The 14,625-nt window shown below is 34.9% G+C and overlaps 2 protein-coding genes across 8 annotated transcripts in view; one reads left to right on the plus strand and one right to left on the minus strand.

Annotated features, from left to right (window-relative positions):
- Positions 1-10,153, minus strand: part of LOC128678027 (facilitated trehalose transporter Tret1-like) — a 10,906-nt gene extending 753 nt beyond the window's left edge. Inside the window, exons 1-8 of one of the 7 annotated variants that reach the window (XM_053759258.1) lie at positions 9,906-10,153; positions 8,813-8,895; positions 3,682-3,817; positions 3,227-3,455; positions 2,371-2,527; positions 1,481-1,701; positions 943-1,114; positions 254-540 (exon numbers count right to left, since the gene is read on the minus strand). In XM_053759258.1, coding sequence (XP_053615233.1) covers positions 254-540; positions 943-1,114; positions 1,481-1,701; positions 2,371-2,527; positions 3,227-3,455; positions 3,682-3,772 — 1,157 coding nt within the window. In that variant the 5' untranslated portion in view covers positions 3,773-3,817; positions 8,813-8,895; positions 9,906-10,153. Of the gene's footprint in view, positions 1-253; positions 541-942; positions 1,115-1,480; positions 1,702-2,370; positions 2,528-3,226; positions 3,456-3,681; positions 3,818-4,017; positions 4,581-4,610; positions 4,834-7,802; positions 8,077-8,812; positions 8,896-9,905 lie in introns of those variants that run through there. The other 6 variants (XM_053759259.1, XM_053759257.1, XM_053759252.1 and 3 more) reach the window with 6 other exon arrangements.
- A 76-nt stretch (positions 10,154-10,229) lies between these two features.
- LOC128678029 (uncharacterized) lies at positions 10,230-14,517 on the plus strand. The gene is made up of 4 exons (XM_053759261.2): positions 10,230-10,370; positions 11,405-11,445; positions 12,288-12,423; positions 13,336-14,517. Exons 1-4 carry the CDS (start codon positions 10,349-10,351, stop codon positions 14,502-14,504), a joined length of 1,368 nt encoding a protein of 455 aa, XP_053615236.1. The 5' UTR covers positions 10,230-10,348; the 3' UTR covers positions 14,505-14,517.
- Positions 14,518-14,625: the final 108 nt, after the last annotated feature.

The raw sequence follows: 14,625 nt of genomic DNA on the forward strand, positions 1-14,625 counted from the left end.
TAAGTATTATATATATTATATTCTTATTACTGAAATGATTTAACAAAAAAAAGTATCATTAACATCACCACAATCATGGGTTATTCAGAAAATGTACTTTTCTTGGTGTGGTGAAATCATCTTTAAACCTTTTTCCTTTTTATTACAAGAATTGAAAGATACACAATTTTCTTCGCTTAGCTTTATAAGTATTGGAAATAAATGTGATGATAGTAGCAATTATAAAGCTACGCTAGCATACGACATCACTTACCTGAATGGAAATACTTCCCCAAGTAACACCCAAGGAATACCGAGTCCATTAAATATTACCAACAGAAAGAACAGCACTTCAGGTACATGACTGATTTCGGTTGGGAAGGTACTGGAATCGTACGAAGATACTGAAGGATCCAGATTAGCCCTTGCATATATAGCTAGTCCTGTAGTACTAATAGCACAACCAAGCATAGCCGTTATGGATAGTTTTCTCTTCCCTGCTATCTTGACGATAGGTACCGTAGCCAAAGCTGCCACGAAGGTTATCACACCTACAATAATCTGGAATAACAACAAAATAAATAAAACTGTGGTTTTTAAGTAGTCTATTTATTTGTTAATATTAGCATTTGTTCCTGTTTTGAACGTAGGTCATGATTCGAAGCGAGATGAGGGAACTTCTCAATAGGTAACTGGTAAAATTCATAGATGTTGATTTACTGACTGATTAGCATTATTTGAATCATTAAAATTTAAAAAAAATATGTTGTTTCTTCATACTTCTTAATCATATGGAAAAATAAAAAGTTTTGATGAGTGTTATATGTGAGGAGAACAGAGTGAGAAGTTTTGTTAATCATTCATTTACTGTTCGGATTTCGATAACATATTGTCAGCAGGTCGATTATAACCTGGCGGATACCACATTGAATACTTATTATATTTTGATGCAAATTTGCTAACCATGATATTATTTCTGGTGCCAGGCATGCCTAAGGCGCCACAAACGTTCACCAGGTTGGGCCTGAGCGCAGCGTACCCGCTCAGAATGTGGAAGGAGAAGTACATTATTGTCAGCATCAGCGGCCTGATTGTCTCTTTGCATAGCATAACGTATCTGAACTTAAGTATTTTCCTGCAAAAGATAAATAACGTAAAAATATTTTTTCATTCCATCGAGAATTTTAAATGTAATTTTAATTAAATTGGTAGTCTTTTTGGTCTGTTATCTGATAAATAGGAGAAACAAGTAAAGATAAGATGGTAAAATATATTCCTCCTCCCATTCGCATGACAGGAATAAGGCATGTATTAACATTGTACTAAAATTGTTTTATTTTTTCTTCTAATATCTTTGGTGTAAGAGAATTCTAATAGTTACTTCTGGTTATTTTAGGTCATCGACTAGGTACGGTCAGAAGTCACTTTTCATCCTGTTGATGGCCGGCCTCACTCCAAATATCAAAGGAAAGGAAATCAATGAAATAAATTTGTAACCAACCGTTTTATAGGATTCATATTATGGTGCTCGCAGTTCAGTGCATCCAGACCTGGAGTGTTGCAGCAGATGACACACCGCTCGAGATTCTTGGTGTACACCACCAGCTTGTCGAACTCTTCGCGGACGGCGTCCGTATCGGTCCAGCCGCGGAGGTAGCGCAACGATTTCATGGCTTCCTTCTCCCTGCCGCGGGATAGAAGCCACACGGGAGTTTCTGGAACCTGAAGTTGAAATTTTACAAAAATGGCATTTTTGACACAAGTTTTTATTGTCGTCAGATCAATGAGAGAGAAAGAGAGAGAGAGATCTTGAGAGCCAAAAACATGACAGTGCAGTATACCGTTGGAAAATGTCATTGGGACGTGACGTCATTGGGAGATGGTGCATCCAGGATCGGCCCCAATCCTGGATACACCATCAAGTGATGCTTATTAGAGAGACCGAAGCGACCTGGAAAATTGAACTATAGAATATGAAGCAAAGTTGATCTTTGCTTGCAATCTGTCAATGTTACAGGAACTGCTTAGGAAATTTCTCACCTTATTAAAAATTAAATCAAAAATTAACTGAACATGCATTTACAACATAGCTAAGAACACCCTCGATTAAATTCTCTTTCAAAAAAAAAAAACTAGATCGATATCGGTCAGCTGCTACGATGCTACGGACAGACATACAGAAACACAGCTACACGTTAAACTTATCCTCCTGTAGTCGGGGGTTAAAAATACATACAAGTAGGTTTTTCTCACTAAGTATAAACAAATTCTGTCTTACAATGTTCGGAATTTTTTGTTTTTGTGTCTCGCATTGCTACTGAGTCAATCCTTCTTATGTGTAAGTGTTATTGAAAAAGTTGCTTCAGCAAGTCAGTAAGTAATAAAACTTACCAGCAGAACACACAGCATGGACGCGATAGGAGCAGACAGACAGATCAAGGCCGCCGTCCGCCAATGGACGACTGTCCCGAGGAAGTACATCAATAATACTCCAGCCGATGTGAACAGCTGGGTGAGAGTACACAATGCTCCTCTTGTAGTCGGCTCTCTGAAAGATAAACATTTATTTCTAAACTAGGACCTTTCCGGCTTCGCCTGGGTAAAAACGTATAATACTTACATTTTAACCTTAGGAATCATATGATTGTCGGATTGTCATGCAGTTCTCACCAATAGATAGCGTTTGTCTATTGGTGAAAACCGCATGACGTTTTTGAGTTTATAGCGAATAAACAGACGCTCAAAAAACTCCTTACTGTCATAACTGTCTATTATATATAACACTTCGCACATGTACACACTTATTACAAAAATTGTCAGTAAAAGCCAGTATACTTATCACTACATTTTAACCGTAATCTATTTAGAACCGGCTTCATTTAGAAAACAGTATAAAGATAAACCCACTAGTTTTATTGTGACGGAATTATTTGAGTTTAAAATGATTAATGATAAGATAATGATGGTTATTTATAACCTCATAGTTATCTGACTTCCCATTAAGGCATTGAACCACGGATCAATTCAAAGCAAAAAAATAGTGTAACAGTTAGGCACCATTTTATACAACAAGCTCTTGGTAAACCTAGGTGGATTAAAAACCTTTCTCGGGAATCTGAATATCTATTTGTGAAAAAATGGTACAAATATCCAACCGGTAGTTTTTCAGTTTATCACATTCATACAGACAGACAGACGCAACACTGTCTTCTTTTTATAATATGTAAGGATAGTTAAAAATACTAACGTGATTTCTCCCACGTACGCGTTTATTGGCGCCTCCATGACACCAGTGCCTAAACCCAACAACGCTGACGCCACAAAAAGTGTGGGTATGTTTGTGGCATTATAAAGCAGTGTCCATGATATAAGATGAGGAATATTGGCGAGGAAGTTGGCCTTCTTTCTGCCAAAGAAGTCCACCAGCGGACCTGAGAAGACTGCGCCGAATGGCTGCGCCAAGAATGATATGCTACCTAAAAAATTAAAATTATACAGTTAATTTATTTTTTGAAAAATTGATTTAGTGAAATAATGTCTATACTAGCGTATTTTCCCAGATTCAGTATATATTCTAGTTACTAACAAATACGTAGGTATATATTCGCATTATAGGTATATGTTTGCATTCGGGGCTGTGAGACCGCAAAGGTTAGTGTAAAAAATAAACATTTAGAAGATACGATACCAGCTATGACTTACCAAACCACGAAGCCTGTTCATCATTGAGCGACAATCCCTCTGCCGCGTTTAGAAGATCCGGCATGGCGATGATGGCGAAGGTGATTGCCATGCCCAGGTCCAGTAGAAGAAGATTTGGAGATGTACATGCTATTATCTGAAACGAAATTTATATATAGTCTTTAGCTGTTGGTACTGTATCTGTGAGAATTGCGGAATATAAGTAACCCATGCAATTTTGTGGTTACATTTTATATGCATATATACAAATTCGTATGAATTTGTATTCAAAAATTTTCAGGAGCTTTGGTTTGAAAGAGAAACAAAAACAGATTTAGGATGTAAGTACCTACTTACATCATAAATCTGTTTTTGTTTCTCTTCATCATCATACGCGGCGTTGGGCATCAGCATTCTCGTCATCATACGCGGCGCAGGAGCAGAACATTGCGATGAAAAAGCGAGAGGCGTAACTTCTTCTTCTTTGCGTGTCGATGGCAAATCTACAACGTTCTATTGCGAGTTAAATATATTCTTGCCAGAACCGAGCCAGTCCGATGGCTTCATCGGAGCCACTAATTGTGAGGAGAAGACACAATCGATCGATCGATGACAGTCGCAACTAAGAAAAGGCCATTTGGAAATAACCCCGTCAGAGGGCCTCGCGAAATATGTGCCCGATTAGGTCCCTGGCACCATAGGCTACAAGGTCGCGACTAATAAAATTCGAATAGATACTTTTGCTTAAGATTGACGTGTTATGGGTGATTGCGAAGTAAGTTATACCTTATCGAATAGCCTTACTTCTAGATAATAAATATAAAGACTGGATTACTTGTTCTAACTAGTAATGTTATAACTAACATTCGTCCTAATTAGGTACATAGAAATAGCCTCTAAACAATGACCAGATTTAATGTTCTAATGAGTAAAGTATACGTGCGAGTTACTTGGCAAACAAGGTGATCACCATCGTAGAAAAAATCCAGTAAACAGAGACAGTAGTTTGAGGAAGCAACCTTGACAGAGCCTTCACATGTTGTGATAAACTATAGCGATAATACTGACAGGTAGTTGAGGGTATTGTTAGTTTGACACGTGTGCTATCTTTGTTAGGGTCAGTTGTACTTGCTGATTTAATCTATGTTTTTGTCTATGAGATGATATGCAAAGTGAAATGTAATGTACATAATGCAGGGTGTAACACTGTATATATTCGAAGTGGTAAAGATACGGTAACGGTACTATTCTAAGGGTGGGTAGCACCAGTCAAATTTGACGTTGACATTAAATAGTGCGCCGCCAACTTTGAGACAAAATGGCGTGCTTTGCGTTGTCTGCGCAGGTTAACGTCAAAGTTGACTGGTGCAATCCACAGTGCGTACAGTGAACGTGACCGCCGATTATTATTTTTTTATTTTCTATAATCTATAAGTGTTAAGTGTCAACTAAATCTATTCCATATTTCATCAAAATCGGCCCAGTGTGTAAGCAATTTTAATTACATTTTGTTGTGATTCCTTACGAAACTGGGACCGCAGACAAAACAAATATTAGGTTATACAAAGTACTAGTGTGAATATCAATCTACTACTTTCATATAGTACAAATATATGTGCAAAAATCTTTCTGTTTGTTTCGATCTGTTTTCTATTCGAATCCCCAGCACAACCTTTGTTGTTTACGCAATGCATAAACAACAAAGGTTGTGCTGGGCATTATCCACCTAATCACTAATCATACTTTGATATATTACATCATTTGCACAATTTACATTGCCTACACAAAATATTATAGAAAATAAGTAAAGAATAAACGAAGCCAATAAGTAAATATACTCAGATGTGTGTTAACACAACATTAAAGACGTTCTACAGATCACAGAGTTTGTAATAATAAGACTAATAGAAGTGACAAGATTTTGTCATTGTATTTTGTTTGAGGCCGGCCAACGTTTTTCTTTCGTGTGGTCGTTCCAAAATACAAGTAGTTTGTATGTTTGGTAAATATTATTTAATTTAGAATTTGACGTGAAAATAGTAGAATAATTAAGTAATTAAATTAATTGAGATGACGTGAAAAAGTGCCTGTGAAGGGCTAATATCTGAATAAATGATTTGAAGGCATAAAGCTGAGAATTACAATTACAACAATAATAATGAGAAAAATGATAAAAGTGCTGACTTGATTTGGTCAGAAGCATGCGTGCTAATGTTTTAACTATTAAAGATGCCAAAGATCGAGCAAAAAGCAAAAAAGTTGGAGCCCAGAGGCCACTTTTATGAAAGTGGCCTCTGGGCTTTTCAACAGTAACGACTGTTTAAAAAATAATCGGGACTGTTTCAGGTTGTTTCCTCAACCGTAAAGCTCATACGAGAGATAAATACATGTTTTTAGTACCTAACTTCTATTTAACTTATAAATTACAATGTCTGTTGTTAACACGCAAGTCGACCGTCTTTGTTTATTCTCATTACTCATTGTAAATGGTTTGAAGTAATATTGGTTTCGTTGTGCTAATTGAGAATTTCCTAGGGTAATTTGTATGATGGAGTGTAGGGTATTTTCCTGCATATGTTATCTACCGCAAATCAAGATACCACCATCGATATGATACAGCTAAACCCAAGCCTAGCCGGTCTCAGTTGATTAGACCACACATAGTTTTCTTTAAAAAACAACTCACTTTTATCATCTAATCTGCTCATTATAGTACAGTGTACGTAATATATATATATATATATATTTGTATTATTGGCAATGTTGGCCTAGAATAGACCAATTCCAATATATGGTCCCAGTAGGGGGTAATTGTACGGGTAGAATATAACTTGGAATAATATCTTAGGGTACTTTTTACCCCGAAATTCTCACGGGAGCGAAGCCCCGGGGCGCAGCTAGTAATATCTAAATGCGAAATTCTGTTTGCTATTATTTTGCCTATCAGCCGATACGGCATGTGTCTTTTAGTCGCCTCGTACGACATAAACTCACTCACTCAGTAAATAAAGTCTAGACAATTGAACTTTCTTTGTTTCAAACTGTGGTTTCAAAGTAAATAAATAAATAAATATTTTTTTTTTATTCTCACGGTAAATGTTAATGTTTAATTAGGAAATATTTTTATCGATATTAGCCGCTCTGTTTAATTATAAAATCGATTACCTATCTAATATTTACATTTTACATATATGATCTACCAGCTGCGCCCCGGGGATTTACTCCCGTAGGAATTTCGGGATAAAAAGTACTCTATGTTATTTCAATTTACGTGTACCAAATTTCATAATAATCCGTCCAGTAGATTTCACGTAAAAAAGTAACATACATACACACATTCTCACAATTTTTCGCATTTATAATATTATTAGTAGGACATATGAATAATAAGTATTAATGATTTTTTATTACAAGTTATAGTACAGTTTTGTAAAATCATAATAATTTATATCCAGTTATCCGGATGTCCTAGTTGAACGGCCGATCGCAACACTGTGCAAGTGATTACGGCAACAACATAGAACATAAGTACCTATGCACGCATTTATTCGATAATGTAACGCATCGCTTTGTCTAACTGGTTTTGTCACTCCGCCTGTGATATTGATTCAAATTAAAAACATTTATTCAGAAATTAGACCTTCACAGGCACTTTTTCACGTCAATTTTTATATTAATTAATTATTTAGCTACAAACTACTGGCATTTTGGTACTGGACTGATGAGAATAGGAATTTTATGCGACGTTTTACATAACATTTGAGTATTAAAAAAATGTTTAAAAACGTCGTGTGACGCGTGTATTGATCAATTAATTCTCAGACTTATTATAGACCTCAGTTCTATTTTGCGCTAAAATCCTATGCGTACGTAATAGTTGTACATTTCTTTATTTTTATTTATGTGATTACCTATAATGTATTTTTAAGAGATTACCTATAATCGTCATACGAAAAATTAAAAGAAAGTAATTTATGCTTAATGCGTGTTTATGCTTAATTCTTTCGAATTATCATATCGAGCATGCTGTGTTGTCAGTAACAGACTGTACAAGTTGTTTAGTATTGGAATGAATTGTTGTGACAGTTATGGGTAAACCAAATAATTGGTAAAACAAATAAATAATAAAAAAAAACACTTACCTGAGCTGTCCAAGATCTTAACCGACTGAGAATAGGGTTCACCGATTCCATTTCAAACTTGTTCACCATTTTTTAAAATTCTATAATTTAATCTATATAAATACCATTTATGGTAAGCAGAAAAAAAAAGAAAGTTTTTTCATAAAAATGTGTTCTATTTACAAATGTTTTGTTTTAGCACACGTGTGTCGTCCGATCAAATTGTTATGTTACTGTCCAGTGTAAGTAAAACGCTACATTATCAACGTACGAAAACCATTCAAACATGAATAGTTGCATCTCGCTGACACCTAGTGTTTTTATATTTAATGATAACATTTATGTACATACATGTGATGGCGTGTGGTCCCGCCCTAGAATAGGACCACTGCATATCCCAACGCAGATGTCGTACGTGGTGACTAAGGACACAAAGCCAGAACTGATAGACAACAATAGCATTTCCAAAGAGGGTTGACGTTAGGCAAGACAAGGATAATGTTTTTAACTCTCATATCATAACTGCTCATAACTGCGTGACCGTAATTACCGATTTTATTTAAAAAATTCATTAATAATTTTACCTAAGATTTTTCATCGATTTAAAACGGAATAAATTTTTGTAAAATTCCTCGATAAATGTAAGTACTTATTTATATCCGTCGGGTGTATCTTTGCGCCATACTTGCCTGACATCAAATTGATTGATTTTGTATTTGTAAATAGATATACGATGAAAAAAGGCAAATCCGATGAATATTGTTTTATGACACATGGAAAAAGTACCAGATTAGACTTGATGGAAACTACCATATTTGATGACTAAGAATATACTTAATTAGGTACCTATGTAAATTCCAGCCTTTCATAGTAATGGCATCCATGAAAATAGGCCACCAATAAAGATAATAAGAACAATAAAACAAAAGACGGTCATGATCTCACAAACCAAACAAATGATCTTGTTTTTCAAAAATGTAAAGCAATAGACAACATTACCTACCTATAAATCTACATCTACGAGTACGTACAGTGTGCGTAGCGCGACTTTGCTATTACATCTCATCATCGAGTCGATTCGCAGTGTGACGCAGCGAACCAATCACAGCGAGCCCTGAGACACAACGACAACCACATCGCAATGTTATTGTTGGTTCATAGTTAATATTTTTCGTAATATACGTAGCTCTAAAATATGTTTACAGATTTGAGTAATGGCTATAAAGAAGATAAAACTGAGGTGGACCTCGGTACAAAAGTCGTTTGTTTTGTATGGGTACCTCACTCTCATCTATTTCTGATGCCAAACAGCATTGCTTGCATTGTTGTGTTCCAGTTTGAAGGGTGAGAGAGGCAGTGTAATACCAGAATACTATGGAAAAAGATCCTAGGTCACAAATTGCAGGGGTTGACAGACTGTGCTGTGTATTTATTGTACTGCCTACTCTATAAATTTTTTGTGGTGACCAGTTTAGACAACATCAGGTGGGCTGCACGCCTGTTCGCCTGCTTGGTAGTATAAAAAAAGATTGCGTGAGCAAAGTTATATTTAATTTTACCTTGACATCTGAATATTATATACGAATTGCTTATCTAACTATATAGCATGGAAATTAGTAGGTACTCGTCGTCCGAAGTACTAATACTAAATACACGTCTTCATAAAGTTTAAAATTTTACTTTCATACAAAAATAAATCTTTGTTTACATACGTTCCAATGTTAAACACTCAATGTGGCTAGTGAGGTGATATGGCGGCGCTAAACTGAAGGCGCAAACATGGAGCTACGAATGTAAGGAGAGGACAACACTAACTTTAAAAATCGTATGTTGCGATATTGTTGATATATTAAAAAACAACCTCGCACTGTACCACAGATTATATAATATTTCCAGTAACTGTACACATAATTTTAACGTAAGAATATGTCCAAGTAATTACTAAAATAAAAAAAATAATATTTAATAACAAGTACCGATTTAAATGAACCCTGAAAACAAACCACTCCTTTTTTTTTTGACAGCACTGTAAAATTATATTATTCAAGCGCAATTCAAGTACAAGAGAGTACATTAACTTATCACCTAGACAGATGACATTCGCTAATTCAACAAATTACTCACGTCGTGAAATATGTTGAGTATCCGTTTAGTCACATCTGTCAATAGTTAAATTGTTTTGACAGTAATCCAATGAGATGTGATTTCATCTGATAAGCAAGATTTGCAAACTGACAGACATAGAGATATGTCATTTAGGCATATAAATACCTATAAATATTCATTCATGGGGCAAACCGTGTACTTATAGTTCTGAAAAGATTTTGAAGATAATGCGAAGTGGAGGGAAAAATAAATAGCAAAGCGAAAAACTCTGACTTTTGACTTGACTCGACTTGACTATAAAATTATTTATGATGCTAGCGATACATTATCGCTAGCATCATAAATAATTTTATATACATCGATAAGGCCGGGGCGTTGTGATGTTAACGTATTTTTAAGCTGAGAGTAATATTTTATACACAAATGCATATTATGCATTTGTACAAAGAAAACAAATTAAAATGATAATTATAGTGTTATTAGGTAAGATGATTTTTATGCTTTTTGCCCGCGGATCCGCCCGCGTGAATTTCCCACGAAAACTGTTATTTTTTCTCGGATTATTTGTACCCTATGTCCTTCTCCGTACTGTTAACTACATAAAAATTCCTTAAGATTGGTTGAGTATATAGAGCGTGAAGAGGTTACAAACAATCAACAGACAAACTGGCTTTCATTTATATTATTAGTTATGATTAGCATAGCGGCGATTGGCGAGTTGGCGTGTTGTCCCGCCTGTGGATGTCGTAAGAGGCGACTACGGGAGCCTTAATAACTGATAGATAACTATAGCATTTCCAAAGAGGGTTACTAGTGTTTATTCGTTACAAACATTCAAAATTATGTAGAAACAGATATAGATTCATTTCAGTCAAAATGTTGAATTTTCTCAAGTACATAAGTATTTTAAATAAATAGGTTACTTTTAATTCTCAATAGATGAAAACATAAATAATTGTTGTTTTAATAATTTGTATATGAAATAATGTATAATGTGTAATGTAAAAACAATGTATAATGTAATGAAAATAGATGCTACATGTCTTTTTTTACATATGCGCCTGCGCAGGAAAACGTAAAGGGCGCCTATTTATCTACTAAACGTCAGCGGCGCGCAGGTTAATTAACGTTGTTTTTGTTGCCTCTAATAAGTTAACAGACTTGTGCAAATCCACTCTATATAAATAACTACCGCTATTCGTAAAAATATTTAAAGCTTGTTTGACAAACTCGGAAGTCCCGGGTTCGATCCCGAAAATTATCTTTTTCTGATTGGCCCGGGTCTTGGATCTAGATGTATTTGTTATAAAATATAATATCGTTGTGTTAGTAACCCATTACATAAGTCTCGAACTTACTTTGGGGCTAGCTCAATCTGTGTGATTTGTCCTAGTATATATTTTTTAAGCTAAAAATATTTTGTCACTATCGCACTTTATAAAATTTGCCATTGACAGAAAGAAACAAAACATACAATAGATTATTTTTATAACATATGCATATATTATTTGTTCCAGTGTTGACGCATACATCTTGGATGCAGTCCCATCTTGTATATGTAATTATCCAATATTTAAATAATTAATATTTATTTAATTTAATGACTTACCTAATTTGGTAAAATGTATTTTCATTTCAATTCAAGAAGCGGTGGTGGTGTAATGGTTAAGACGCCCGCCTGTGGATCGAAAGGTCCCAGGTTCGAATCCTACTCGTGCCACATGACATTATATACCAATGTGACTCATGTATAGTAGTTTTCATCATTCACTACTTGCTTCCGGTGAAGGAAAACATCGTGAGGAAACCTGCACACTGGTTGATACTTTTTAACTTGTTTGTGAAATGGAGAATGCAATGGCAAACCACTCCATTAATAATGCCAAGAAAGTTGTTGTGTGTGTTTCGTTCCACGTAAAAAACCACGACTCTCAGCCATAAGGAATAGGACTATGAATAAGATTTTCAATTCAGTTATCTAAAAGGAAACGGTCAATTTTCTTTAGATGTCTATATTTTTTGACGTTCTTACGCACATATTTTTCGACTTTTCGATTTTTTTTTTACAAAATGGTGTAGCATTTTTACAAGCTTTTATTTATTTTCACCTGTCCCGATGTTTGCTTGTCTGTCTGTAGTCAAATCTTGCAAGTTAAATTTCTCCTACGTCAGACGTTAAATGGCACCAAGATTTTTGTAAAAAACCCTGTACTAATCTGGCTGACTTACAATTCTTTAGCTATTTAATAGGTTAATGGATCTAAGACTAGAAATAAAATATTAAACACAAGCGGCCCGTCCCAGCTTCGCTCGGGTAAAACCATAATAAATTTATTATTAGTCACCTATGTAAATACCAATATTTTCTTTATAATATAATGTGCTATTTTATCTCTCCAGCCAGTAAACTATTGCTATATGGCATCCACTTGCGTCCACGACAGCCAGCAAGTGTGTGGCCGGTGCCCAGACGGCTCGCAGCGGAATTTCCTTGACAGATGCGATATGTATGAATTCAACTGTGACTATGGAACACGTACGTTCACACATTTTTGCATAAAAGTTCTTGACAAAGTACCTTATAAGTTAATATTGTTTATATATGTATATCAAGTTAATATAGACAGCACTGTTTTGTCTCACTGATATTATCATCATTATTAGTTACATCGGATGTAAAAATGCTTAACTAACTTAAAGTAGCAGGTTGCTTGCATATGGTAAAATGCTTTAAGTGTGCGCCCCTGTAATGCTGAATACTAGTTCCGAAAAATAATGTAAGTATTGTTAAAAAATATTGTTGGTTCTTGTAAGTTCAGAAATTTTAGAATATAAGCGTCAATTATCGTAAACTGAATTGACCTGCCGAGTGGTAGAATGTTTTATTTAAATATTTACTCAGTGAAATTTGACGTTGACTTTAATGTGCGCGCCGCCTCTGTCTTGATACTGCGTATTTCTGCGCAGGTTAAAATTTATGTCAAAGTTAACTGGTGCAACCAAATCTTATATTATGTGCATATCAAAATTATTCACACTCGAAAAATAAGTAGCACATTTTTACTATTACGTTTTTTGTTTTGACGCGAAATATATATTCTGAAAGAAATGAGTTTTTAGTGCCAAAAGTATGAAAATTTATGCTATAAATTTCAAAGAAAAGATTGGAGTAAAATCAAGGCCCAAAATATAGGTATGAGAATAATGTATTTTTGTCTTTCAGAATATAGTTTGGAGACAGACTGCGCCCAAAGTCAAAATGATAGTTGTTGATGATAATTAAATTAAATTGTTTGAAATTTATTTCTTGTTTTACTCCAATCATTTAAGTATTTAAATTTAATTTATGAATATAATATATTTTAATATGAATATAATAACGCTGAATTAGTAATTTCTGAAATATTAATTGCAAAAATGGAGCTAGTGTAATATACTGAACTTTCAGGTTATCGCGCGTGTACTGAAGTTGTGAATGAAAACGTTATTATGCCATCAAAACCAAGGAAAAAGACAACCAAATTCAGTTTACCCGATTGTAGGAGACCTAAAACGTGGGAGACTACTATTATTAAGCCAACATCTACGATTACTACCACTTTAACAACGCCTATATTTACTACTGCTAGCATATTGACTACAACAACAATTCCAGATACAACTTTAACTTTCAGTACCACAAACACAATACGAACTCAAAATACTATTGAAACATTACCTACTACAACTATAAAAAGAAAGAAACTTACACATAACGATGATGATGATATAATTATTACTACCACCGTGCCTACTACCACTACAAGGACTAGAAAGCCTTCAATTTCAACTACTATACGCAGAAATTATACCACTTCTATTACTACAACAAGAGAGCCTATGGCTTCTACTTTCACAACCAAGAGTCCTATGACTTTTACTATCATAACCAGAAGTCCTATGACTTCAACTATCACAACCAGAAGGCCTATAACGTCTAGTACCACAACAAAAAGACCTACAACTACAACAACCATCCCAAAAAAGACTACTACTACCACCACGACTACTTCTACAACCACGACAAGAAAACCAATCACTACTACTACCACTTGTAATACACCAAAAAATCCTCCATCAACGACCACAGTTGCTCCTAAAGCAAGCACTAAATTTAATCCACCCTTTACATCTGCTTTTGCGACTACTACAACTACATCAAGAACATCTCAAATGTCATCTAAAATCCCTTCTGAATCTACGACCACTAAAGCTCGTACTACAACAATAATTTTAAAGACAACTACAACTACTAAGGCAGTCCCACCACAAATATCAAAAGATATATTTAGCAAAAAAACTGTAGAAACTAGCACTAAAAAAATATCCGCGACTATGACCGAACCTATAACAATAACAAGCAAACAGCGTTCAACTTCCAGTGCAACATTAACTGAAATAGCCCAGGAATATGAAACTAAAAGGAGACGCACTTCTTCCTGGTGGTATCCTCATCCATGTAGATCAAACAGATGTCGCAGGCCACATACGTGGTTAACTACACGACGAAGAATGCGTGGCAATGGAAGAATCAGAGCGTTAAAATTTCCCAATGACTTTGAAAATGAAATAAAGTGATATTATTTATAAACCACAGTTTTAATCACGATTTCTCTTTACACCTATAACATAAGTGGATTATGCCATATTATATCAAAACATTATCATTTAGTGAAATCTCTTTGCAGAATATGAACTC

Source organism: Plodia interpunctella, chromosome 19 (genome assembly GCF_027563975.2).
Source record: "Plodia interpunctella isolate USDA-ARS_2022_Savannah chromosome 19, ilPloInte3.2, whole genome shotgun sequence".
Classification (NCBI taxonomy): domain Eukaryota; kingdom Metazoa; phylum Arthropoda; class Insecta; order Lepidoptera; family Pyralidae; genus Plodia; species Plodia interpunctella.

Excerpts from the sequence above, each read along its gene's own strand:
- LOC128678029 (XM_053759261.2), top strand. The coding sequence starts at position 10,349 with ATGATAATTATAGTGTTATTAG. Across the intron at positions 11,446-12,287 it reads TGCAGTCCCATCTTGTATAT|CCAGTAAACTATTGCTATAT; the intron begins GTAATTATCCAA and ends TTATCTCTCCAG. Across the intron at positions 12,424-13,335 it reads CAACTGTGACTATGGAACAC|GTTATCGCGCGTGTACTGAA; the intron begins GTACGTTCACAC and ends CTGAACTTTCAG.